Below are 25,632 nucleotides of genomic sequence, written 5' to 3'. Positions count from 1 at the left end.
TCACCTCTTTCAGCAGACATTCGCTCACCGAATAGCTTCGAAGTCCTAAGACTATTTGATCTTTAATCCAATCATCTTTGAGCTACCTGAATTGACATGATTCTGCAAGCTGTGCTACTGCAGTCACATACTGGGCCCGTTTGCATCTTGAGCTCTAGTGTTGAATACATAGCATTCATAAGAGACGCTCACTCGGGGTTCAAAAGTGTGCATTCCAGCTGTTCATAACCACGGCCACCTGTTTCCTTTTGTCCGTCAAATAGATATAGGGTGGAATACACAATTTGTAGCTGACCCTTCCCTGAAGTGTTATAAATGTGGCCATTCAATTCCATTCCGCCTTGTCAATCAAATCTGTTGCCAGCTCATGGTTTTGCCATTGCAAGTGGAAAAAATGACAGTTCTGCCACATATCACCTTTCATTTCTGCTGGAGAAGGGAGAGGAAGGTTTAATGCTATGTTCACTCACCCAGTATTTTACTTGCAACCTTTGGTTTGTATATTTGCTTTTCCTTGTCCTTTTCTGGCAGGTTTTCCTTTAGCAGATTTGAACATCCTGGGTGCCTTCCTTACAGGAGCTCCAGGGTTTTGAAAACTCTATTTCAAATCCACCCCAGGTACCATGTTTCGGGTTTAACGATTGCTGTGCTTCTCGGTGTCTTCTCTTTATAGGACTCATTGTGAGGTGGCTCATTACAGAGGGAGTGGCCTCATGCCAGAGGTCAGACGAGTATGGCAGGACAGATAGGACATGTGGTACTGTTGCATGTCAAACCCTAAGCAGTGTACACAAGAGGAAGGTGGAATACAAGAGGAAGAGTTGCAAAGAGCCTTGATCGGGTCCCTCTTCTGGAGAACTGCATTCAGTTCAACAGCTCAGGAAGACCATGTTGGCCTTGAAGTGGGTTCGCCGCAGACTCACTAGATCCAGGGTTTAGTGGGTTAAATCACAAACTATGGCTTGCATTCTCTTGATTATAAATGATTGAGGGAGTAATACGATTCAGGTGTTTAAACGGTTCAAAGGATTTGATAGAGCAGACATGGAGAAAATATTACCTCAGATTTGGGAATTAAGGAGGGGGGTCTAACTTAAAAATTTGAGCCCATTGGGAGGGAATTTTGAATACATTTTTTCCAGAAATTTGGAATTCTCTCCCCTAAAAGGTTAGCGAGACACACCTGGAACTTACAAGACGGAGATCGATAGAGTTTTGTTGGGTAAGGAGGTCAAGGAATAGGGAGCAAATGTAGGAAAAATAATCGAGACACAAATCAGCCAGGATCTAATTGAACGATAGAGGATACTCGAGGGGCTGAGTGGCCTCCTCCCGTTCCCAAACATTCCTAACCACTCCCATCATTGACTCACCAGCCTCTGACGTTCATGCCTGTTCGTGAGGCACTACAGTATGTTTGCCTCAAAGACACATTGCAGAGGCGACTTGCGTTCCTGTAGGGGAAGAGAGAGAGATGGTACTGCCAGCTGGTCAGGGGTAGCTTGGGCAATGGAGTCTTGCCTCCAGCTCTTGGTTGCATAGCGCCATTGTCAACTAGCGAGAAACGATTTGCATGATCCCGGATGTGGTAATGTGCCCAGAGAGTCAGACAAAAGGATCGTCAAACACTTGAACCATATCAGGAGATATTTGCATATGTGAGCCAAGGCTCGGTGACAGAGGCAGTCTTTACAGAGGATTTCAACATTGCTGTGATGTAATGTGCATTTTATTACCATCTCTGACCAGACCCAACAGTTGCTAGGATACTGGACAAAAACCCCAATATTTTAATGTTTTAAGACTGTGAGGAAAGGATACTTCACCCCAGGAGTGATTCCACGTGCAAATAATAATATGGTGTACTAAAACAAACTTTATTACTAACACAGTATTACTAACTTTAATATCATGAATACAATAGCTTTCAATTACCCTTTAAACAATGCTTAACAATACAATGAAACAATAACTCCGAACTGTTATCTTTATCCTCACTCAGGCAACACCCATCTCAGGTCACAGTCCACTTTTAACTACAGTTAGCAGACTCAGGAATTCTTGCTTAATAGAAATGTCTTTGATACCCTGCTCAGAGAAAGAGATTGTTCAGGAAGCAGCCTGCAGATTCTTGCCTGTCTCAAACTACTGTTTAACCTGCCAGCCTTTGAGAAACTGCACCCGTCCTGTTGACAAGCAAATCTTTAACTCACTGTTTTGAGAGAAACTGTTCACAGACAAATCAAAACTCACTGTTTTCAGAGGAGCTACTAGCCTCTCCGCAACCCAATCTAAAACTGAATTTCAAAACTGAAAACTCAACACCTGACTGCTTCAGCCCCTGGCTCCACCCATTAACTGACTAAGCTAAACGCAATGTCTCCAGTTATCTACTCCCCAGGGAACCATCTTTATATAAACAAAATCCCCATGAACCCAACTTTTATGATGCTTTAATTGCACCTCTGTCTCCTAAAAGCCGGCTTGCCATATAAACCAGGGTTTTTAAAAACGTGACTGCAGCTGTCATACACTAGCCCAGGCTTTTAACCCTTGCTGTGCCAAATACATATATCTGAAATTCCAACATTTATCACAGTTTTAGGATACGTATCAGAAACCGTGGCCGATCGTTGCCCACCACAAGACAGGATGCACGATCCCATGGCTCTGTAGACAGAATTGAGCAGCAATCCTACAGGCTGGACGCGTCCACATAGCCTGGCAGTCACCGCAGATGTAGCTCCAAATAGAGAGCCCGTCCTCGCTGCGTGACGGGTACATTTGAGATGAATAGAGAAACGGGGCTGAAGCTGACGAGAGAGGGGTGGAGGGAGTATGGAAGATGAATCCCAGGGTTTGGGGTCCAGTTGGCTAAAGGGACAATGGTGGGTCGCCGGGGGTGTGAGTGAGGCGGGAGGGTGAGGGGAAGGAAAGTGGCAGAGAAATTCCTGGGAAATGGAGATGAACTATTCAGGTCAATTGTACTCTTGTAATTTATTATGTGGTGGGCGATTGGTGACAATCAAGGAGAGATTGTGAGTGGGTCAGTGGGTGGCAATGGGGTGAAGAGGGCCACGGACCTTAAAGGCAGAGGCCACAGATCATCCGTGATCCGATTGAATGGCGGCACAGGCTCGAGGGGGCTGGGTGGCCTCCTCCTAGAATGCCTACAGAAGGGAGGCCATTCAGCCCATCAAGTCAGCACCGACTCTTCGAACGATCGCTCTACCCATGTCCACCCTGCCCTATCCCCATAACTCCATAACATCCCTAGACACTAAGGGCAATTTAGCACGGCCAACACGCCTAACCTGCACATCTCTGGACTGTGGGAGGAAACAGGAGCACCCGGAGGAAACCCACGCAGACACGGGGAGGACGTGCAGACTCCACACAGACAGTGACCCAGGCCGGGAATCGAATCCCTGTCCCTGGCGCTGTGAGGTAGCAGTGCTAACCGCTGTGCCGCACGCCTGCTCCTGTTCCTAATTTGCATGTTAAGGAGTGAGGAGAGATTTTGACCGGGTGATAAATGAATGGCAATGACAGTGAAATGGTACGGTTCATTCCAGGTGGTGTGGCTGCGTTCCGCGCCTTCCTTCGCTCCGAGTTCAGCGAGGAGAACATCGACTTCTGGGTCGCATGTGAAGAGTACAAGAACGCAAAGGCCGGCTCCAAGCTCCCGCTCAAGGCCCAGAAGATCTACGACGAGTTTGTCAAAGTCCAGGCCCCAAAGGAGGTAGATTGCAACCACTATCCAGACACTGGGGAGGGAGGATGGGAGGAGCGTTTCTGTGCCCACTAAATATGTCGGTTCAATCCATTCCGGATCACTGAACAGACTTCATCGCACCAATACTTTCAGAGATGTCTGTGCCTCCGCTTCCACCTTCCATTTAGAATTTCCAGTGCTTTCATAATCCAGTGCAATTACACTCCAGGGGGAGCTCACCCAGTGGGTTCATATTCCAGTGTGATCACATCCAGTGTATTCATATTCCAGTGCGACCACACCCAGTGTGTTCATATTCCAGTGCGATCACACCCAGTGTGTTCATATTAAAGTGAGATCACACCCAGAGTGTTTATATTACAGTGTGATCACACCCAGCGTGTTCATATTCCAGTGTGATCACACCCAGTGTGTTCATATTCCAGTGTGATCACACCCAGTGTGTCCATATTCCAGTGCGATCACACCCAGTGTGTTCATATTCCAGTGTGATCACAGCCAGTGTGTTCATATTCCAGTGCGATCACACCCAGTGTATTCATATTCCAGTGCGACCACACCCAGTGTGTTCATATTCCAGTGCGATCACACCCAGTGTGTTCATATTAAAGTGAGATCGCACCCAGAGTGTTTATATTACAGTGTGATCACACCCAGTGTGTTCATATTCCAGTGTGATCACACCCAGTGTGTTCATATTCCAGTGCGATCACACCCAGTGTGTTCATATTAAAGTGTGATCACACCTAGAGTGTTCATATTCCAGTGTGATCACACCTGGAGGGTTCATATTCCAGTGTGATCACATCCAGAGTGTTAATGTTACAGTGTGATCACACTCCAGTGTGTTCGTATTCCAGTGTGATCACATCCAGTGTGTTCATATTCCAGTGTGATCACACCCAGTGTGTTCATATTCCAGTGTGATCACACCCAGTGTGCTCATATTAAAGTGTGATCACACCCAGTGTGTTCATATTCCAGTGTGATCACATCCAGTGTGTTCATATTCCAGGGTGATCACACTCCAGTGTGTTCTTATTCCAGTGTGATCACATCCAGTGTGTTCATATTACAGTGTGATCACAATCCAGAGTGATCATATTCCAGTGCGATCACACCCAGTGTGTTCAAATTCCAGTGCATCCACACCCAGAGTGTTAATATTCCAGTGTGGTCACACCCAGTGTGCTCATGTTCCAGTGCGATCACACCCAGTGTGTTCATATTCCAGTGTGATCACACTCCAATGTGTTCATATTCCAGTGCGATCACACCTAGAGTGTTCATATTCCAGTGTGATCACACCCAGTGTGTTTGTATTCCAGTGCAATCACACCCAGTGTGTTCATATTCCAGTGTGATCACACCCAGAGTGTTCATATTACAGTGTGATCATACCCAATGTGTTCATATTCCAGTGCGATCACACCCAGTGTGTTCATATTCCAGTGTGATCCCACCCAGTGTGTTCATATTCCAGTGTGATCACACTCCAGTGTGCTCATTTTCCAGTGTGATCATTCTCCAGTGTGATCACACCCAGAGTGTTCATATTCCAATGTGACCACACCCAGAGTGTTCATATTCCAGTGCGATCATACCCAGTGTGTTCAAATTCCAGTGCGACCACACCCAGACTGTTCATATTCCAGTGTGATCACACCCAGTGTGTTCATATTGCAGTGCGATCACACCCACTGTCTTCTTATTCCAGTGTGATCACACCCAGTGTGTTCTTATTCCAGTGTGATCACACCCAGTGTGTTCATATTCCAGTGCGATCACGCCCAGTGTGTTCAAATTCCAGTGCGTCCACACCCAGAGTGTTAATATTCCAGTGTGATCACACCCAGTGTGCTCATGTTCCAGTGCGATCACACCCAGTGTGTTCATATTCCAGTGTGATCACACCCAGTGTGTTCTTATTCCAGTGTGATCACACCCAGTGTGTTCATATTCCAGTGTGATCACAGTCCAGAGTGTTCATATTCCAGTGTGATCACATCCAGAGTGTTAATGTTACAGTGTGATCACACTCCAGTGTGTTCGTATTCCAGTGTGATCACACCCAGAATGTTCATATTCCAGTGCAATTACATCCAGTGTGATCTTGCTCCAGTGTGATCACACTCCAGTGTGTTCATATTCCAGTGTGATCACACCCAGTGTGTTCATATTCCAGTGTGATCACACCCACTGTGTTCATATTAAAGTGTGATCACACCCAGTGTGTTCATATTCCAGTGTGATCACATCCAGTGTGTTCATATTCCAGGGTGATCACACTCCAGTGTGTTCTTATTCCAGTGTGATCACACCCAGTGTGTTCATATTACAGTGTGATCACACCCAGTGTGTTCATATTCCAGTGCGATCACACCCAGTGTGTTCATATTAAAGTGTCATCACACCTAGAGTGTTCATATTCCAGTGTGATCACACCTAGAGGGTTCATATTCCAGTGTGATCACATCCAGAGTGTTAATGTTACAGTGTGATCACACTCCAGTGTGTTCGTATTCCAGTGTGATCACACCCAGAATGTTCATATTCCAGTGCAATTACATCCAGTGTGATCTTGCTCCAGTGTGATCACACTCCAGTGTGTTCATATTCCAGTGTGATTACACACAGAGTGTTCATATTCCAGTGCGATCACACCCAGTGTGTTCAAATTCCAGTGCATCCACACCCAGAGTGTTAATATTCCAGTGTGGTCACACCCAGTGTGCTCATGTTCCAGTGCGATCACACCCAGTGTGTTCATATTTCAGTGCGATCACACCCAGTGTGTTCATATTAAAGTGTGATCACACCCAGTGTGTTCATATTCCAGTGTGATCACATCCAGTGTGTTCATATTCCAGGGTGATCACACTCCAGTGTGTTCTTATTCCAGTGTGATCACACCCAGTGTGTTCATATTACAGTGTGATCACACCCAGTGTGTTCATATTCCAGTGCGATCACACCCAGTGTGTTCATATTAAAGTGTGATCACACCTAGAGTGTTCATATTCCAGTGTGATCACACCTAGAGGGTTCATATTCCAGTGCGATCACATCCAGAGTGTTAATGTTACAGTGTGATCACACTCCAGTGTGTTCGTATTCCAGTGTGATCACACCCTGAATGTTCATATTCCAGTGCAATTACATCCAGTGTGATCTTGCTCCAGTGTGATCACACTCCAGTGTGTTCATATTCCAGTGTGATTACACACAGAGTGTTCATATTCCAGTGCGATCACACCCAGTGTGTTCAAATTCCAGTGCATCCACACCCAGAGTGTTAATATTCCAGTGTGGTCACACCCAGTGTGCTCATGTTCCAGTGCGATCACACCCAGTGTGTTCATATTTCAGTGCGATCACACCCAGTGTGTTCATATTCCAGTGCAATCACACCCAGTGTGCTCATATTCCAGTGCAATCACACCCAGTGTGTTCATATTCCAGTGTGATCACACCCAGTGTGTTTGTATTCCAGTGCAATCACACCCAGTGTGTTCATATTCCAGTGTGATCACACCCTGAGTGTTCATATTACAGTGTGATCATACCCAATGTGTTCATATTCCAGTGCGATCACACCCAGTGTGTTCATATTCCAGTGTGATCCCACCCAGTGTGTTCATATTCCAGTGTGATCACACTCCAGTGTGCTCATTTTCCAGTGTGATCATTCTCCAGTGTGATCACACCCAGAGTGTTCATATTCCAATGTGATCACACCCAGAGTGTTCATATTCCAGTGTGATCACACCCAGTGTGTTCATATTGCAGTGCGATCACACCCACTGTCTTCTTATTCCAGTGTGATCACACCCAGTGTGTTCTTATTCCAGTGTGATCACACCCAGTGTGTTCATATTCCAGTGCGATCACACCCAGTGTGTTCAAATTCCAGTGCGTCCACACCCAGAGTGTTAATATTCCAGTGTGATCACACCCAGTGTGCTCATGTTCCAGTGCGATCACACCCAGTGTGTTCATATTCCAGTGTGATCACACCCAGTGTGTTCTTATTCCAGTGTGATCACACCCAGTGTGTTCATATTCCAGTGTGATCACAGTCCAGAGTGTTCATATTCCAGTGTGATCACATCCAGAGTGTTAATGTTACAATGTGATCACACCCAGAGTGTTCATATTCCAGTGCGATCATACCCAGTGTGTTCAAATTCCAGTGCGACCACACCCAGAGTGTTCATATTCCAGTGTGATCACACCCAGTGTGTTCATATTGCAGTGCGATCACACCCACCGTGTTCATATTCCACTGCGATCACACCCAGTGTGTTCATATTCCAGTGTGACCACACCCAGTGTGTTCATATTCCAGTGTGATCACACTCCAGTGTGTTCATATTCCAGTGTGATCACACCCAGAGTGTTCATATTCCAGTGTGATCACACCCAGTGTGTTCATATTCCAGTGCGATCACACCCAGTGTGTTCATATTCCAGTGTGATCACACCCAGAGTGTTCATATTCCAGTGCGATCACACCTAGTGTGTTCATATTCCAGTGCGATCACACCCAGAGTGTTCATATTCCAGTGTGATCACACCCAGTGTGTTCATATTGCAGTGCGATCACACCCACTGTGTTCATATTCCACTGCGATCACACCCAGTGTGTTCATATTCCAGAGTGATGACACCCAGTGTGTTCATATTCCAGTGTGATCACACTCCAGTGTGTTCATATTCCAGTGTGATCACACCCAGAGTGTTCATATTCCAGTGTGATCACACCCAGAGTGTTTGTATTCCAGTGCAATCACACCCAATGTGTTTGTATTCCAGTGTGATCACACCCAGAGTGTTCATATTCCAGTGTGATCACACCCAGAGTGTTTGTATTCCAGTGCAATCACACCCAGTGTGTTTGTATTCCAGTGTGATCACACCCAGAGTGTTCATATTCCAGTGCAATTACATCCAGTGTGATCTTGCTCCAGTGTGATCACACTCCAGTGTGTTCATATTCCAGTGTGATTACACACAGAGTGTTCATATTCCAGTGCGATCACACCCAGTGTGTTCAAATTCCAGTGCATCCACACCCAGAGTGTTAATATTCCAGTGTGGTCACACCCAGTGTGCTCATGTTCCAGTGCGATCACACCCAGTGTGTTCATATTTTAGTGCGATCACACCCAGTGTGTTCATATTCCAGTGCAATCACACCCAGTGTGCTCATATTCCAGTGCAATCACACCCAGTGTGTTCATATTCCAGTGTGATCACACCCAGTGTGTTTGTATTCCAGTGCAATCACACCCAGTGTGTTCATATTCCAGTGTGATCACACCCAGAGTGTTCATATTACAGTGTGATCATACCCAATGTGTTCATATTCCAGTGCGATCACACCCAGTGTGTTCATATTCCAGTGTGATCCCACCCAGTGTGTTCATATTCCAGTGTGATCACACTCCAGTGTGCTCATTTTCCAGTGTGATCATTCTCCAGTGTGATCACACCCAGAGTGTTCATATTCCAATGTGATCACACCCAGAGTGTTCATACTCCAGTGTGATCACACCCAGTGTGTTCATATTGCAGTGCGATCACACCCACTGTCTTCTTATTCCAGTGTGATCACACCCAGTGTGTTCTTATTCCAGTGTGATCACACCCAGTGTGTTCATATTCCAGTGCGATCACACCCAGTGTGTTCAAATTCCAGTGCGTCCACACCCAGAGTGTTAATATTCCAGTGTGATCACACCCAGTGTGCTCATGTTCCAGTGCGATCACACCCAGTGTGTTCATATTCCAGTGTGATCACACCCAGTGTGTTCTTATTCCAGTGTGATCACACCCAGTGTGTTCATATTCCAGTGTGAACACAGTCCAGAGTGTTCATATTCCAGTGTGATCACATCCAGAGTGTTAATGTTACAATGTGATCACACCCAGTGTGTTCATATTCCAGTGTGATCACACCCAGAGTGTTCATATTCCAGTGTGATCACACCCAGTGTGTTCATATTCCAGTGCGATCACACCCAGTGTGTTCATATTCCAGTGTGATCACACCCAGAGTGTTCATATTCCAGTGCGATCACACCTAGTGTCTTCATATTCCAGTGCGATCACACCCAGAGTGTTCATATTCCAGTGTGATCACACCCAGTGTGTTCATATTCCAGTGCGATCACACCCAGTGTGTTCATATTCCAGTGTGATCACACCCAGTGTGCTCATGTTCCAGTGCGATCACACCCAGTGTGTTCATATTCCAGTGTGATCACACCCAGTGTGTTCTTATTTCAGTGTGATCACAGCCAGTGTGTTCATATTCCAGTGTGATCACAGTCCAGAGTGTTCATATTCCAGTGTGATCACATCCAGAGTGTTAATGTTACAGTGTGATCACACTCCAGTGTGTTCGTATTCCAGTGTGATCACACCCAGAATGTTCATATTCCAATGCAATTACATCCAGTGTGATCTTGCTCCAGTGTGATCACACTCCAGTGTGTTCATATTCCAGTGTGATCACACCCAGTGTGTTCATATTCCAGTGTGATCACACCCACTGTGTTCATATTAATGTGTGATCACACCCAGTGTGTTCATATTCCAGTGTGATCACATCCAGTGTGTTCATATTCCAGGGTGATCACACTCCAGTGTGTTCTTATTCCAGTGTGATCACACCCAGTGTGTTCATATTACAGTGTGATCACACCCAGTGTGTTCATATTCCAGTGCGATCACACCCAGTGTGTTCATATTAAAGTGTGATCACACCTAGAGTGTTCATATTCCAGTGTGATCACACCTAGAGGGTTCATATTCCAGTGTGATCACATCCTGAGTGTTAATGTTACAGTGTGATCACACTCCAGTGTGTTCGTATTCCAGTGTGATCACACCCAGAATGTTCATATTCCAGTGCAATTACATCCAGTGTGATCTTGCTCCAGTGTGATCACACTCCAGTGTGTTCATATTCCAGTGTGATTACACACAGAGTGTTCATATTCCAGTGCGATCACACCCAGTGTGTTCAAATTCCAGTGCATCCACACCCAGAGTGTTAATATTCCAGTGTGGTCACACCCAGTGTGCTCATGTTCCAGTGCGATCACACCCAGTGTGTTCATATTTCAGTGCGATCACACCCAGTGTGTTCATATTAAAGTGTGATCACACCCAGTGTGTTCATATTCCAGTGTGATCACATCCAGTGTGTTCATATTCCAGGGTGATCACACTCCAGTGTGTTCTTATTCCAGTGTGATCACACCCAGTGTGTTCATATTACAGTGTGATCACACCCAGTGTGTTCATATTCCAGTGCGATCACACCCAGTGTGTTCATATTAAAGTGTGATCACACCTAGAGTGTTCATATTCCAGTGTGATCACACCTAGAGGGTTCATATTCCAGTGTGATCACATCCAGAGTGTTAATGTTACAGTGTGATCACACTCCAGTGTGTTCGTATTCCAGTGTGATCACACCCTGAATGTTCATATTCCAGTGCAATTACATCCAGTGTGATCTTGCTCCAGTGTGATCACACTCCAGTGTGTTCATATTCCAGTGTGATTACACACAGAGTGTTCATATTCCAGTGCGATCACACCCAGTGTGTTCAAATTCCAGTGCATCCACACCCAGAGTGTTAATATTCCAGTGTGGTCACACCCAGTGTGCTCATGTTCCAGTGCGATCACACCCAGTGTGTTCATATTTCAGTGCGATCACACCCAGTGTGTTCATATTCCAGTGCAATCACACCCAGTGTGCTCATATTCCAGTGCAATCACACCCAGTGTGTTCATATTCCAGTGTGATCACACCCAGTGTGTTTGTATTCCAGTGCAATCACACCCAGTGTGTTCATATTCCAGTGTGATCACACCCTGAGTGTTCATATTACAGTGTGATCATACCCAATGTGTTCATATTCCAGTGCGATCACACCCAGTGTGTTCATATTCCAGTGTGATCCCACCCAGTGTGTTCATATTCCAGTGTGATCACACTCCAGTGTGCTCATTTTCCAGTGTGATCATTCTCCAGTGTGATCACACCCAGAGTGTTCATATTCCAATGTGATCACACCCAGAGTGTTCATATTCCAGTGTGATCACACCCAGTGTGTTCATATTGCAGTGCGATCACACCCACTGTCTTCTTATTCCAGTGTGATCACACCCAGTGTGTTCTTATTCCAGTGTGATCACACCCAGTGTGTTCATATTCCAGTGCGATCACACCCAGTGTGTTCAAATTCCAGTGCGTCCACACCCAGAGTGTTAATATTCCAGTGTGATCACACCCAGTGTGCTCATGTTCCAGTGCGATCACACCCAGTGTGTTCATATTCCAGTGTGATCACACCCAGTGTGTTCTTATTCCAGTGTGATCACACCCAGTGTGTTCATATTCCAGTGTGATCACAGTCCAGAGTGTTCATATTCCAGTGTGATCACATCCAGAGTGTTAATGTTACAATGTGATCACACCCAGAGTGTTCATATTCCAGTGCGATCATACCCAGTGTGTTCAAATTCCAGTGCGACCACACCCAGAGTGTTCATATTCCAGTGTGATCACACCCAGTGTGTTCATATTGCAGTGCGATCACACCCACCGTGTTCATATTCCACTGCGATCACACCCAGTGTGTTCATATTCCAGTGTGACCACACCCAGTGTGTTCATATTCCAGTGTGATCACACTCCAGTGTGTTCATATTCCAGTGTGATCACACCCAGAGTGTTCATATTCCAGTGTGATCACACCCAGTGTGTTCATATTCCAGTGCGATCACACCCAGTGTGTTCATATTCCAGTGTGATCACACCCAGAGTGTTCATATTCCAGTGCGATCACACCTAGTGTGTTCATATTCCAGTGCGATCACACCCAGAGTGTTCATATTCCAGTGTGATCACACCCAGTGTGTTCATATTGCAGTGCGATCACACCCACTGTGTTCATATTCCACTGCGATCACACCCAGTGTGTTCATATTCCAGAGTGATGACACCCAGTGTGTTCATATTCCAGTGTGATCACACTCCAGTGTGTTCATATTCCAGTGTGATCACACCCAGAGTGTTCATATTCCAGTGTGATCACACCCAGAGTGTTTGTATTCCAGTGCAATCACACCCAATGTGTTTGTATTCCAGTGTGATCACACCCAGAGTGTTCATATTCCAGTGTGATCACACCCAGAGTGTTTGTATTCCAGTGCAATCACACCCAGTGTGTTTGTATTCCAGTGTGATCACACCCAGAGTGTTCATATTACAGTGCGATCACACCTAGTGTGTTCATATTCCAATGTGATCCCACCCAGTGTGTTCATATTCCAGTGTGATCACACCCAGAGTGTTCATATTCCAGTGTGATCACACTGCAGTGTGCTCATATTCCAGTGTGATCATTCTCCAGTGTGATCACACCCAGAATGTTCATATTCCAATGTGATCACACCCAGAGTGTTCATATTCCATTGTGATCACATCCAGTGTGTTCATATTGCAGTGCGATCACACCCACTGTGTTCATATTCCACTGCGATCACACCCAGTGTGTTCATATTCCAGTGTGATCACACCCAGAGTGTTCATATTCCGGTGTGATCACACCCAGTGTGTTCATATTCTAGTGCGATCACACTCCAGTGTGTTCATATTCCAGTGCGATCACACTCCAGTGTGTTCATATTCCAGTGTGATCTCACTCCATTGTGTTCATATTCCACTGTGATCTCACTCCAGTGTGTTCATATTCCAGTGTGATCACACTCCAGTGTGTTCATATTCCAGTCTGATCACACTCCAGTGTGTTCATATTCCAGTGTGATCACACCCAGTGTGTTCATATTCCAGTGCGATCACACCCAGTGTGTTCATATTCCAGTGTGATCACACCCAGTGTGTTCATATTCTAGTGCGATCACACTCCAGTGTGTTCATATTCCAGTGTGCTCACATTCCAGTGTGTTCATATTCCAGTGTGATCTCACTCCATTGTGTTCATATTCCAGTGTGATCTCACTCCAGTGTGTTCATATTCCAGTGTGATCACACTCCAGTGTGTTCATATTCCAGTGTGATCACACTCCAGTGTGTTCATATTCCAGTGTGATCCCACCCAGTGTGTTCATATTCCAGTGTGATCACACCCAGAGTGTTCATATTCCAGTGCGATCACACCTAGTGTGTTCATATTCCAGTGCGATCACACCCAGTGTGTTCATATTCCAATGTGATCCTACCCAGTGTGTTCATATTCCAGTGTGATCACACCCAGAGTGTTCATATTCCAGTGTGATCACACTCCATTGTGCTCATATTCCAGTGTGATCATTCTCCAGTGTGATCACACCCAGAGTGTTCATATTCCAATGTGATCACACCCAGAGTGTTCATATTCCAGTGCGATCATACCCAGTGTGTTCAAATTCCAGTGCGACCACACCCAGAGTGTTCATATTGCAGTGCGATCACACCCACTGTGTTCATATTCCACTGCGATCACACCCAGTGTGTTCATATGCCAGTGTGATCACACCCAGTGTGTTCATATTCCAGTGTGATCACACTCCAGTGTGTTCATATTCCAGTGTGATCACACCCAGAGTGTTCATATTCCAGTGTGATCACACCCAGTGTGTTCATATTCCAGTGCGATCACACCCAGTGTGTTCATATTCCAGTGTGATCACACCCAGAGTGTTCACATTCCAGTGCGATCACACCTAGTGTGTTCATATTCCAGTGCGATCACACCCAGTGTGTTCATATTCCAGTGCGATCACACCCAGTGTGTTCATATTGCAGTGCGATCACACCCACTGTGTTTGTATTCCAGTGCAATCACACCCAATGTGTTTGTATTCCAGTGTGATCACACCCAGAGTGTTCATATTCCAATGTGATCACACCCAGAGTGTTTGTATTCCAGTGCAATCACACCCAGTGTGTTTGTATTCCAGTGTGATCACACCCAGAGTGTTCATATTACAGTGCGATCACACCTAGTGTGTTCATATTCCAATGTGATCCCACCCAGTGTGTTCATATTCCAGTGTGATCACACCCAGAGTGTTCATATTCCAGTGTGATCACACTCCAGTGTGCTCATATTCCAGTGTGATCATTCTCCAGTGTGATCACACCCAGAGTGTTCATATTCCAATGTGATCACACCCAGAGTGTTCATATTCCATTGTGATCACACCCAATGTGTTCATATTGCAGTGCGATCACACCCACTGTGTTCATATTCCACTGCGATCACACCCAGTGTGTTCATATTCCAGTGTGATCACACCCAGTGTGTTCATATTCCAGTGTGATCACACTCCAGTGTGTTCCTATTCCAGTGTGATCACACCCAGAGTGTTCATATTCCAGTGTGATCACACTCTAGTGTGTTCATATTCCAGTGTGATCACACCCAGTGTGTTCATATTCCAGTGCGATCACACCCAGTGTGTTCATATTCCAGTGTGATCACACCCAGTGTGTTCATATTCTAGTGCGATCACACTCCAGTGTGTTCATATTCCAGTGCGATCACACTCCAGTGTGTTCATATTCCAGTGTGCTCACACTCCAGTGTGTTCATATTCCAGTGTGATCTCACTCCATTGTGTTCATATTCCAGTGTGACCTCACTCCTGTGTGTTCATATTCCAGTGTGATCACACTCCAGTGTGTTCATATTCCAGTGTGATCACACTCCAGTGTGTTCATATTCCAGTGTGATCGCACCCAGTGTGTTCATATTCCAGTGTGATCACACCCAGAGTGTTCATATTCCAGTGTGATCACACTCCAGTGTGCTCATATTCCAGTGTGCTCATTCTCCAGTGTGTTCATATTCCAGTGCGATCACACCCAGTGTGTTCATATTCCAGTGCGATCACACCCAGTGTGTTCATATTCCAGTGCGGTCACATCCAGTGTGTTCATATTCCAGTGCGATCACACCCAGTGTGTTCATATTCCAGTGCGAGCACACCCAGTGTGTTCATATTCCAGTGCGAGCACACCCAGTGTGTTCATATTCCATTGTGATCACACTCCAGTGTGTTCATATTCCAGTGCGATCACCCCCAGTGTGTTCATATTCCAGTGTGGTCACACTCCAGTGTGTTCATATTCCAGTGTGATCACACTCCAGTGTGTTCATATTCCAGTGTGATCACACTCCAGTGTGTTCATATTCCAGTGTGATCACACCCAGTGTGTTCATATTCCAGTGTGATCACACTCCAGTGTGTTCATGTTGCAGTGTGAGCTCATTCCAGTGTGTCCATCCAGTGCGATTGCCCTCCAGTTGGTTCCACTCTATCTCGATCCCTCATCGTTTTATACAGTTCAATTAGATCTCCCTTCAGCCTCTGTTAGTCCAAAGAACATCTCCAACCTATCCACTCATTCCTGGGACCTCCCATTCTCCAGTTGAGGAAGCTTCCTTGCAAATCTCCTCTGGACCATCTCTAGTGACATTTCCACCATATCAGTGGGAAACCACACCAGCTGTGGCCTAACTAATGTGTCGTACTGTTCCAGCAATGCCTCCCTCCTCTTAAATTCTATCGTTCGGCTAATAAATTAAGATACCCCTTATGCCTTCTATGGGTTATGCCAGGGCGTTGCTGGCTGGGCCAACATCATGTTGCCTGTTCCTATGTGACCTTCAATTGAGTGGCTTCATAGGATCCCTACAAGAGCAAAAGCTGGCCATTCGGCCCATTGGGGCTGCATCGACCCTCTGAAAGAGCACCCTAGGCATGCCCATCCTCCCGCCCTCTCCCCATAACCGAAACTGCACATCCCTGGGCACTAAGGAGCAATTTAGCATGGCCAATCCACCCAATCGGAGCACCCAGAGGAAACCCACGTAGACACGGGAGGGAGAACGTGGGAACTCCTCACGGAGAGTCACGTGAGGTCGGAATCGAACCTGGGCCCCAGACGCTGTGAGGCAGCAGCGCTAACCACTGTGCCACCTTGCCGCCCACGGAGTCAACCACATTGCTGTGGGGTCTGGAGTCACCTGTAGGCCAGACCGCGGAAGAACAGTAAATCTCCTCCCCATGAGCCATCCCTTTGAACGGCAGAACAGACCCGACGGGCCGATCGGCCTCCTTCTGCTCGAACGACTTAAGGGACATTTGTGAACCAGATAGGTTTTCACGACAATTGATGGTAATTATAATGGGCCCCATTGTGGAGACCAGCTTTATAATTCCAGATTTTATTCATTGAGTTTAAATTCCACCAGCTATGGGATTCAAACCTGTGTCCGCCAGGGCACAGCCTGTGGATTACTGGCCCAGTGACATTACCACTCCTCCACCATCACTTCCTGCAGTCCAAGTTCAAATCGCTGGTATGTAAACACCTTGGGCGGGATTCTCCGCCGGCGGGAGTCTCCGTTACACCGGCGCCCGGGGGGGGGGGGGGGGGGGTTTCCCGACGGCGTGGGGAAAGCCCCATTGACCGGCCAGCGTAACGGAGAATCCCGCCGGCTGGTCGGGGCAGAAATGTGGCACGGCGGAGACTCCCTCCCTTTAAGCGGTCATCCACCAGCATTGCCGTGGGTGACCTTTAACAAATCCTTATATTCTGGGCCAGGGTTTAGAGAACACCAAAGTATATCATGGAGTTCACCTGACCCACAACCTTTAATACATTTTGGTTATGGGGAGCACAAAGTGTGATGCAACAGGGATCTGACGTATTTTTAAACAAACAATGTTTATTCTATGAACCCAGTTAACATTTTATAAACACACAGTAAACATCTTATCAAACTACCAACACTGATACCCCCCCAAAGATACAGTACTCTATAGGTAACCCTTAGTAACTTTCCTAACAACATCCATAAGTCAAAGACCCTTTTAACAAAGTAAGAAGTTTTACAACACCAGGTTAAAGTCCAACAGGTTTGTTTCGATGTCACTAGCTTTCGGAGCGCTGCGCCTTCCTCAGGTGAATGAAGAGGTATGTTCCAAAACCATATACAGAATCATAGAAGTTTACAGCATGGAAACAGGCCCTTCGGCCCAACCAGTCCATGCCGCCCAGTTTTTACCATTAAGCTAGTCCCAGTTGCCCGCACTTGGCCCATAACCCTCTATACCCATCTTACCCATGTAATTATCTAAATGCTTTTTAAAAGACACAATTGCACCCGCCTCTACTACTACCTCTGGTAGCACATTCCAGACACTCACTACCCTCTGAGTGAAGAAATTGCCCCTCTGGGCCCTTCTGAATCTCTCCCCTCTCACCTTAAACCTATGCCCTCTAGTTTTAGACTCCCCTACCTTTGGGAAAAGATGTTGACTATCTACCTTATCTATGCCCCTCATTATTTTATAGACCTCTATAAGATCACCCCTAAGCCTCCTACGCTCCAGGGAAAAAAGTCCCAGTCTATCCAGCCTCTCCTTATAACTCAAACATCAAGTCCCGGTAACATCCTAGTAAATCTTTTCTGCACTCTTTCTAGTTTAATAATATCCTTTCTATAATAGGGTGACCAGAACTGCACACAGTATTGCAAGTGTGGCCGTACCAATGTCTTGTACAACTTCAACAAGACGTCCCAACTCTTGTATTCAATGTTCTGACCAATGAAACCAAGCATGCCGAATGCCTTCTTCACCACCCTGTCCACCTGCGACTCCACCTTCAAGGAGCTATGAACCTGTACTCCTAGATCTCTTTGTTCTATAACTCTCCCCAACGCCATACCATTAACTGAGTAGGTCCTGGCCTGATTCGATCTGCCAAAATGCATCACCTCACATTTATCTAAATTAAACTCCAACTGCCATTCGTCGGCCCACTGGCCTAATTGATCAAGATCCCATTGCAATCCTAGATAACCTTCTTCACTATCCACTGTGCCACCAATCTTGGTGTCATCTGCAAACTTACTAACCATGCCTCCTAAATTCTCATCCAAATCATTAATATAAATCACAAATAACAGTGGACCCAGCACCGATCCCTGAGGCACACCACTGGTCACAGGCCTCCAGTTTGAAAAACAACCCTCTACAACCACCCTCTGTCTTCTGTCGTCCAGCCAATTTTGAATCCAATTGGCAACTTCACCCTGGATCCCGTGAGCTTTAACCTTCTGCAACAACCTACCATGGGGTACCTTGTCAAAGGCTTTGCTAAAGTCCATGTAGACAACGTCTACTGCACTGCCCTCATCTACCTTTTTGGTCACCCCCTCAAAAAACTCAATCAAATTTGTGAGACATGATTTTCCACGCACAAAGCCATGCTGACTGCCCCGAATCAGTCCTTGCCTCTCTAAATGCTTGTAGATCCTGTCTCTCAGAATACCTTCTAGCAACTTACCTACTACAGACGTTAGGCTCACCGGTCTGTAGTTCCCAGGCTTTTCCCTGCTGCCCTTCTTAAACAAGGGCACCACATTCGCCACTCTCCAATCTTCACGCACCTCACCTGTGGCTGCCGATGATTCAAATATCTCTGTTAGGGGACCCGCAATTTCCTCCCTAGCCTCCCACAACATCCTGGGATACATTTCATCAGGTCCCGGGGATTTATCTACCTTGATGCGCTTTAAGACTTCCAGCACCTCCTCCTCTGTAATATGCACACTTCTCAAGACATCACTATTTATTTCCCTTAGTTTCCTAACATCCATGCCTTTCTCCACCGTGAATACTGATGAGAAATATTCATTCAGGATCTCACCCAACTCTTGTGGCTCTGCACATAGATGTCCTTGTTGATCCTTAAGAGGCCCTACTCTGTCCCTAGTTACTCTTTTTCCCTTTATGTATCTGTAGAAGCTCTTTGGATTCTCCTTTGCATTATTTGCCAAAGCAATTTCATGTCCTCTTTTTGCCCTCCTGATTTCCCTCTTAACTCTATTTCGACAATCTCTATACTCTTCAAGGGATCCACTTGATCCCAGTTGTTTATGTACGTCATATGCCTCCTTCTTCTTTTTGACCAGAGTCTCAATATCTCGAGTCATCCAGGGTTCCCTACTTCTACCAGTCTTGCCCTTCACTCTAAAGGGAATGTGCTTACCCTGAACCCTGGTTAACACATTTTTAAAAGCCTCCCATTTACCAGCCGTCCCTTTGCCTGCCAACAGTCTCCCCCAATCTACCTCTGAAAGTTCCTGCCTGATACCATCAAAATTGGCCTTGCCCCAATTAAGAATTTTAACTCTTGGGCCAGACCTATCATTCTCCATAGCTATCTTAAAACTAATGGAGTTATGGTCACTTGTCCCAAAGTGATCCCTCACTAACACTTCTGTCACTTGCCCTTCCTTATTTCCCAAGACGAGGTCAAGTTTTGCCCCCTCTCTAGTCGGTCCATCCACATACTGAATGAGAAATTCCTCCTGAATACACTCAACAAATTTCCCTCCATCCAAGCCCCTAATGCTATGGCTGTCCCAGTCAATGTTGGGAAAGTTAAACGTCCCCTACAATTACCACCCTATTTTTCTTGCAGCTATCTGTAATCTCCTTACATATTTGCTCCTCAATTTCCCGCTGACTATTTGGGGGCCTGTAGTACAGTCCTATGAAGGTGATCTCTCCCTTCTTATTTTTCAGTTCCACCCATATAGACTCAGTGGGCGAACCCTCGGATATATCCCCTCTAAGTACTGCCGTGATGTTCTCCCTAATCAAAAACGCCACTCCCCCTCCTCTCTTACCTCCTGTTCTATCCTTTCTATGGCATCTGTACCCCGGAACATTGAGCTGCCAGTCCTGCCCCTCCCTTAGCCATGTTTCAGTCATAGCTATAATATCCCAGTCCCATGTGCCCACCCATGCCCTGAGTTCATCCGCTTTGCCCGTCAGGCCCCTTGCATTGAAATAAATGCAGTTACATGTAGACTTTCCTTGCTCTCTGCCCTGCTTTCTCTGGTCATGCTTTACACACTCTCCCTTCCTGCCTTTTGTTTCCGTCCCCACTGACTTCCTACATCGGTTCCCATCCCCCTGCCACATTAGTTTAAACCCTCCCCAACTGCACTAGCAAACACCCCCCCGAGAACATTGGTTCCGGTCCCACCCAGATGCAGACCGTCCGATTTGTACAGGTCCCACCTCCCCCAGAACTGGTCCCAATGTCCCAGGAATTTGAAACCCTCCCTCTTGCACCATCTCTCAAGCCACGTATTCATCCTATCTATCCTGACATTCCTTTTCTGACTATCACGTGGCACTGGTAGCAATCCTGAGATTACTACCTTTGAGGTCCTACTTTTTAGTTTAACTCCTAACTCCCTAAATTCAGCTTGTAGGACCTCATCCCGTTTTTTACCTACATCGTTGGTGCCTATATGCACCACGACAGCTGGCTGTTCACCCTCCCCCTCCAGAATGCCCTGCAGCCGCTCCGAGACATCCTTGACCCTTGCACCAGGGAGGCAACATGCCAACCTGGATTCTCGTTTGCGTCCGCAGAAACGCCTGTCTATTCCCCTTACAATTGAATCCCCTATCACTATAGCTCTGCCACTCTTTTTCCCGCCCTTCTGTGCAGCAGAGCCAGCCACGGTGCCATGAACCTGGCTGCTGCCACCTTCCCCTGGTGAGCCATCTCCCCCAACAGTTTCCAAAATGGTAAATCTGTTTTGGAGGGAGATGACCGCAGGGGATCCCTGCACTGCCTTCCTACTCTTCCTCCGTCTGTTGGTCACCCATTCCCTATCTGCCTCAGTAATTTTAATCTGCGGTGTGACCAACTCACTGAATGTGCTATCCACAACTTCCTCAGCATCGCGGATGCTCCAAAGTGAATCCATCCGCAGCTCCAGAGCCGTCAAGCGGTCTAACAGGAGCTGCAGTTGGACACACTTCTTGCAGATGAAGGAGTCAGGGCCACCAGAAGGGTCCCTGACTTGCCACATCTCACAAGAGGAGCATGACACGGGTCTGAGCTCTCCTGCCATGACTTAAACCTGAAGTTAAATTTGAACTACACTACACAGCTAAGAGATTCAGCTATAGACAGATTCAAAGACAGTAGGTTTGCATTCCTTACCGAAACAGATATTACTTTGAAATTATCAAGTGATCTGGAAACATTCTTTAGCATGCACAGAGAGAGACCAAAATACACCTTCTTGGTTTGAATGCAGCTCTCCAACTGAAAACAAAATTAAATCTCAGAGCCAAAAACAGCCTCCAGCTCAAAATGAAAGTGAAAAGCAGAGCCAGAGCCCAGCTCCACCCACACAGTGACATCACTGCGGCCACTTGAGAAGACAAACATTTCTTAAAGTGACATTCCCGTGACACTTGCTTCCTTCGCCCCGAGGTGCGGCCTTGAAAATCAAGCCTCGGGCTCCTGTTGCCAAACCGTTCCCCTGTGAGGTCCCCCCCTGGCTTCCCTTCTTCAGACTTGTCCTTGTCTCGCTTGCAGGTCAACCTTGACTCGCTGACCAGGGAGATCGTGACCCGGAACCTGAGTGAGCCGAACAGTTCCTGCTTCGAGATGGCCCAGGAGAGAACTTACTGGCTGATGGAAAAAGACTCCTTCCCGAGGTTCCTGAAGTCAGACGTTTTCTTGGAATTGCTTAAATATATTTAAAGACGAGGGTCCTTGCCGGGACTTACATCTCGCAGAGTCTCGGCGCACCTTCCTTTCTCACTCAACGCTCAGAGCCCCTCGCTGCAGGCCACATTCCTTTCCTTTCGGCAGACCCTGTCACCTCAGCGGCCATTTTGAGATTCATGCTGGACTAGTTTAGGAACACGCCTGTCTCCATTGCTGGGAAAGCTACAAGATATTGTGAGGTGGGGGGGGGGATAATTTTAACGCAATCCCAGCCCTTCCCCCCCCCCGAGCGGGGAGGTTAAAGTCGGACAACGTGCGACGGATGCAATCTAGGGTGGCCAGTTAGGAATATTGGAGACAGAGATGGACCCTGCCCCTTGCCAACCCATCTGTGCAACGCGGGCAACAAACGATTAAGCCCTGCCGGTATAATTAATTAAAGTGGGCACCGCACTCGCGCTTTCCACACGGAATCACCATTGCGGGCACTCGCTGACCTGAAAATGATCCCAAACGACTGAGGCATTAGCCAATGAGGTTGGGAGGTCTATATCCGGGTGTGTGGAGGGCGGGGCCATACAGGACACAGGGCAGGTCCGAGGTGACCCATTGCTCAGCTGCCACTTGCCAACATGGAGATTTCATTGCGTTTACCCAATGGGGACTGGAGGGCAGCCATTTGGAAACACGCTCAGACTGTGGTCTTCAATAGGTCTGCCAACTGCGTTCCTCTGGGTTTCGTCGTTCCCACACGCTCCAGCCCATTAGTCGGCCAATACGTCCACGGCCTTCCTACACCAATTAGAGAGCAAAGAGACTCATTACCCAATTGGACAATGCGCAGCTGTTAACCAAACAGCCTTCCCCCCACATTTTCAATATTTTTATGTCTGTTTGAGAGAAATGTACACGAATACGACAAAAAAAAATCTCTCGTTTAACGTCCGATGATTTTTCTCCAGGGCTGCACACACATTACGATCCTGGACCAGACTCAACAGTTGCTAGGATACTGGACAGAAATTCCAATATTTAATTTAATTTATAAGTCTGTGAAGAAAGGATACTTTGCTCCTGGAGTGATTCCAGGCACAAATAGGGATATGGTATATTAAAACAAACTTTATTGCTAACATAGGATTAATAACTTTAATATCATAAAGAAAATAGCTTACAATTACCCATTAACAATAAAATAACCCTTAGCTGCTATCTTTATCTCCATTCAAGCAAAACCCATCTCAGGTCACAATCCATTTTAAAATACAGTTAGCCAACTTGCTGTACAGAGATGACTTCAATAAACCGCTTTGAGAGAGAGAGATACTTCAAGCACCAGCTTGCAGATTCTTGCCTGTGTCAAACTACTGTTTAACTGACCAGCATTTGGCAAAAGGCTTCTGGTCTGCTCGCATCCCCAAACTAAACTGAACTGAAACTGAACACCTGACTGCTTCAGCCCCTGGCTCCTCCCCTTAGCTACATCATCTTACTAAAGCTAAACACATTGTCTCTCATGATCACCTCCCCAGGGAACCTTTATATAAACAAAATTCCATTCGCCCAACTTTTACAATGCTTTAATTAACCCTTTTTGTAGCCAGAAAGCCTGGCTGTCTTTCAAATCTGGTTTTTTATGAAACATGACCGCAGCAGTCGCACACTAACCCAGTCTTTTAACCCTTACTGTGCCAAATACATATAATACAATAGATCTAAAATTCCTATACTCGTCACACACGGCAGTGTCCTGGAGATTGATCTTCAATTCCGGGACACTCCAGGCCAACGTTGGCGGGTTGGCAACCCTAAATCTTTGGTTGATTTTGATGTGAGTCGCTTAAAGTCATCTTCAAATGCCCGTGAATGGAGGGAACTGCCCTCAGGCTGGGCCGAGGCCATGTGAATTAGAGCGAGCGCAAAACGCCCGACCCGAGGGCACCTGGGACTGCAGCAGAGTCCGATCTACTGAAATCAAATACGGACAAATGGCCACCCCAAACCAATCCGGACACACTCCCGCTCGGAGGGGGGGGGGGAAGGGTCGGTTTGAAATATCCCCCCATTATCACTAATATTCTGTCGCAAGCAAATTCTGACAGCAGCTGCAAGAGCTGAGGTCATTGGCCCTCTATTTCAAGCGATTGGTTTTCACTGTTTGATCTTTCTGGGGGAAATGCCTCAGAGGTCATTAGGGTTGCCAACTCAGCTTGGGTGTAGCCCTGGAGGCTTTGCCACAGGGGGACCCCGCCTCCCACTGCCCCTCCCCCCACCCACCCAACTCCCCTGGCCATTGGCCAGCCCAACACATTCACTCTCATGTCACACGGTCTTCCCTCGGCCAATTGCAAAGAGGACGCAACCTTCCCGATTCTTGACTGTCCAATGGTCTTGCTCGACTCACCAAAACTCCGATAAATTCATGACTAACAAGAGCAAGCGATTGAAGAAAACCAGAAAAAAAAAAGGATGCTTCGATTTTTGACGCTCCCGTCTTTTCTTTCCTGAACACTGCCCCGAGCGCCGTCCGGGTGATTAATCTCCAATTCCTGGTGACTCCTGGCCAACCCTGGAGGGTTGGCAACCCCAGGCGGCCATGTTGACGTGTGTGGCTGTGTGTTAGTGACGTTGGCATCAGAATAGAGAAAGACCGGGCGGCACGGCGGCACAGTGGTTAGCACTGCTGCCTCACGGCGCCGAGGATCTGGGTTCAATCCCGGCTCTGGGTCCCTGTCCGTGTGGAGTTTGCACATTCTCCCCGTGCCTGCGTGGGTCTCACCCCCACAGCCCAAAGATGTGCAGGGTAGGTGGATTGGCCAGGCTAAATTGCCCCTTAATTGGAAAAAAATAATTGGGAACTCTAAATTAGAAAAAAGGATTGAGAGAGACATCGTAAATTATCGCAACAAGATATCTATGTATGAAGGGTTTTATTGCAGAGAGTGCAATCCAGGCGTATGTTCCTCAGTAGCCTTTAATTGCAACTAATTTTGAAATAAAGAATGCATGCTAATTTCTGAGTCGTAGTCACCTCTCATTGTCGACGGCGGAAAGATATGTCACAATATGGAGGGTACAGAGGGGTCTCCCAGCCAAATGGATAACATTGAGGTTAGTGCACATCGATGGAGACTGTGAATGAACTCAAAATAGAATCGAAGATTGGGTCCATTGCCTGTGTGGTGACTTTGTGTTGCTAAATTTAGGATGGTTGGCGTAGTGCTCACAAAGACCACAAAATAATTTTAAATTGAACAAAGCTAGGGTCCCAGGTTTGATTCCCTGCTGGGTCACTGTCTGTGCGGAG

General features: G+C 46.7%; 1 protein-coding gene across 1 annotated transcript in view; it reads left to right on the top strand.

Moving 5' to 3' along the window:
• Positions 1-25,338, top strand: part of LOC140403301 (regulator of G-protein signaling 5-like) — a 32,385-nt gene extending 7,047 nt beyond the window's left edge. Inside the window, exons 4-5 of the mRNA XM_072491123.1 lie at positions 3,576-3,742; positions 22,191-25,338. Of these exons, the coding sequence (XP_072347224.1) occupies positions 3,576-3,742; positions 22,191-22,358 (335 nt within the window). The 3' untranslated portion in view covers positions 22,359-25,338. The remainder of the gene's footprint in view (positions 1-3,575; positions 3,743-22,190) is intronic.
• The last annotated feature ends 294 nt before the right edge of the window (positions 25,339-25,632 follow it).

The sequence above is a fragment of the Scyliorhinus torazame genome, chromosome 27 (assembly GCF_047496885.1).
Source record: "Scyliorhinus torazame isolate Kashiwa2021f chromosome 27, sScyTor2.1, whole genome shotgun sequence".
Taxonomy (NCBI): domain Eukaryota; kingdom Metazoa; phylum Chordata; class Chondrichthyes; order Carcharhiniformes; family Scyliorhinidae; genus Scyliorhinus; species Scyliorhinus torazame.
Note: the sequence above shows the minus strand (reverse complement) of the source record. Positions and strands in the feature narration are given on the sequence as shown.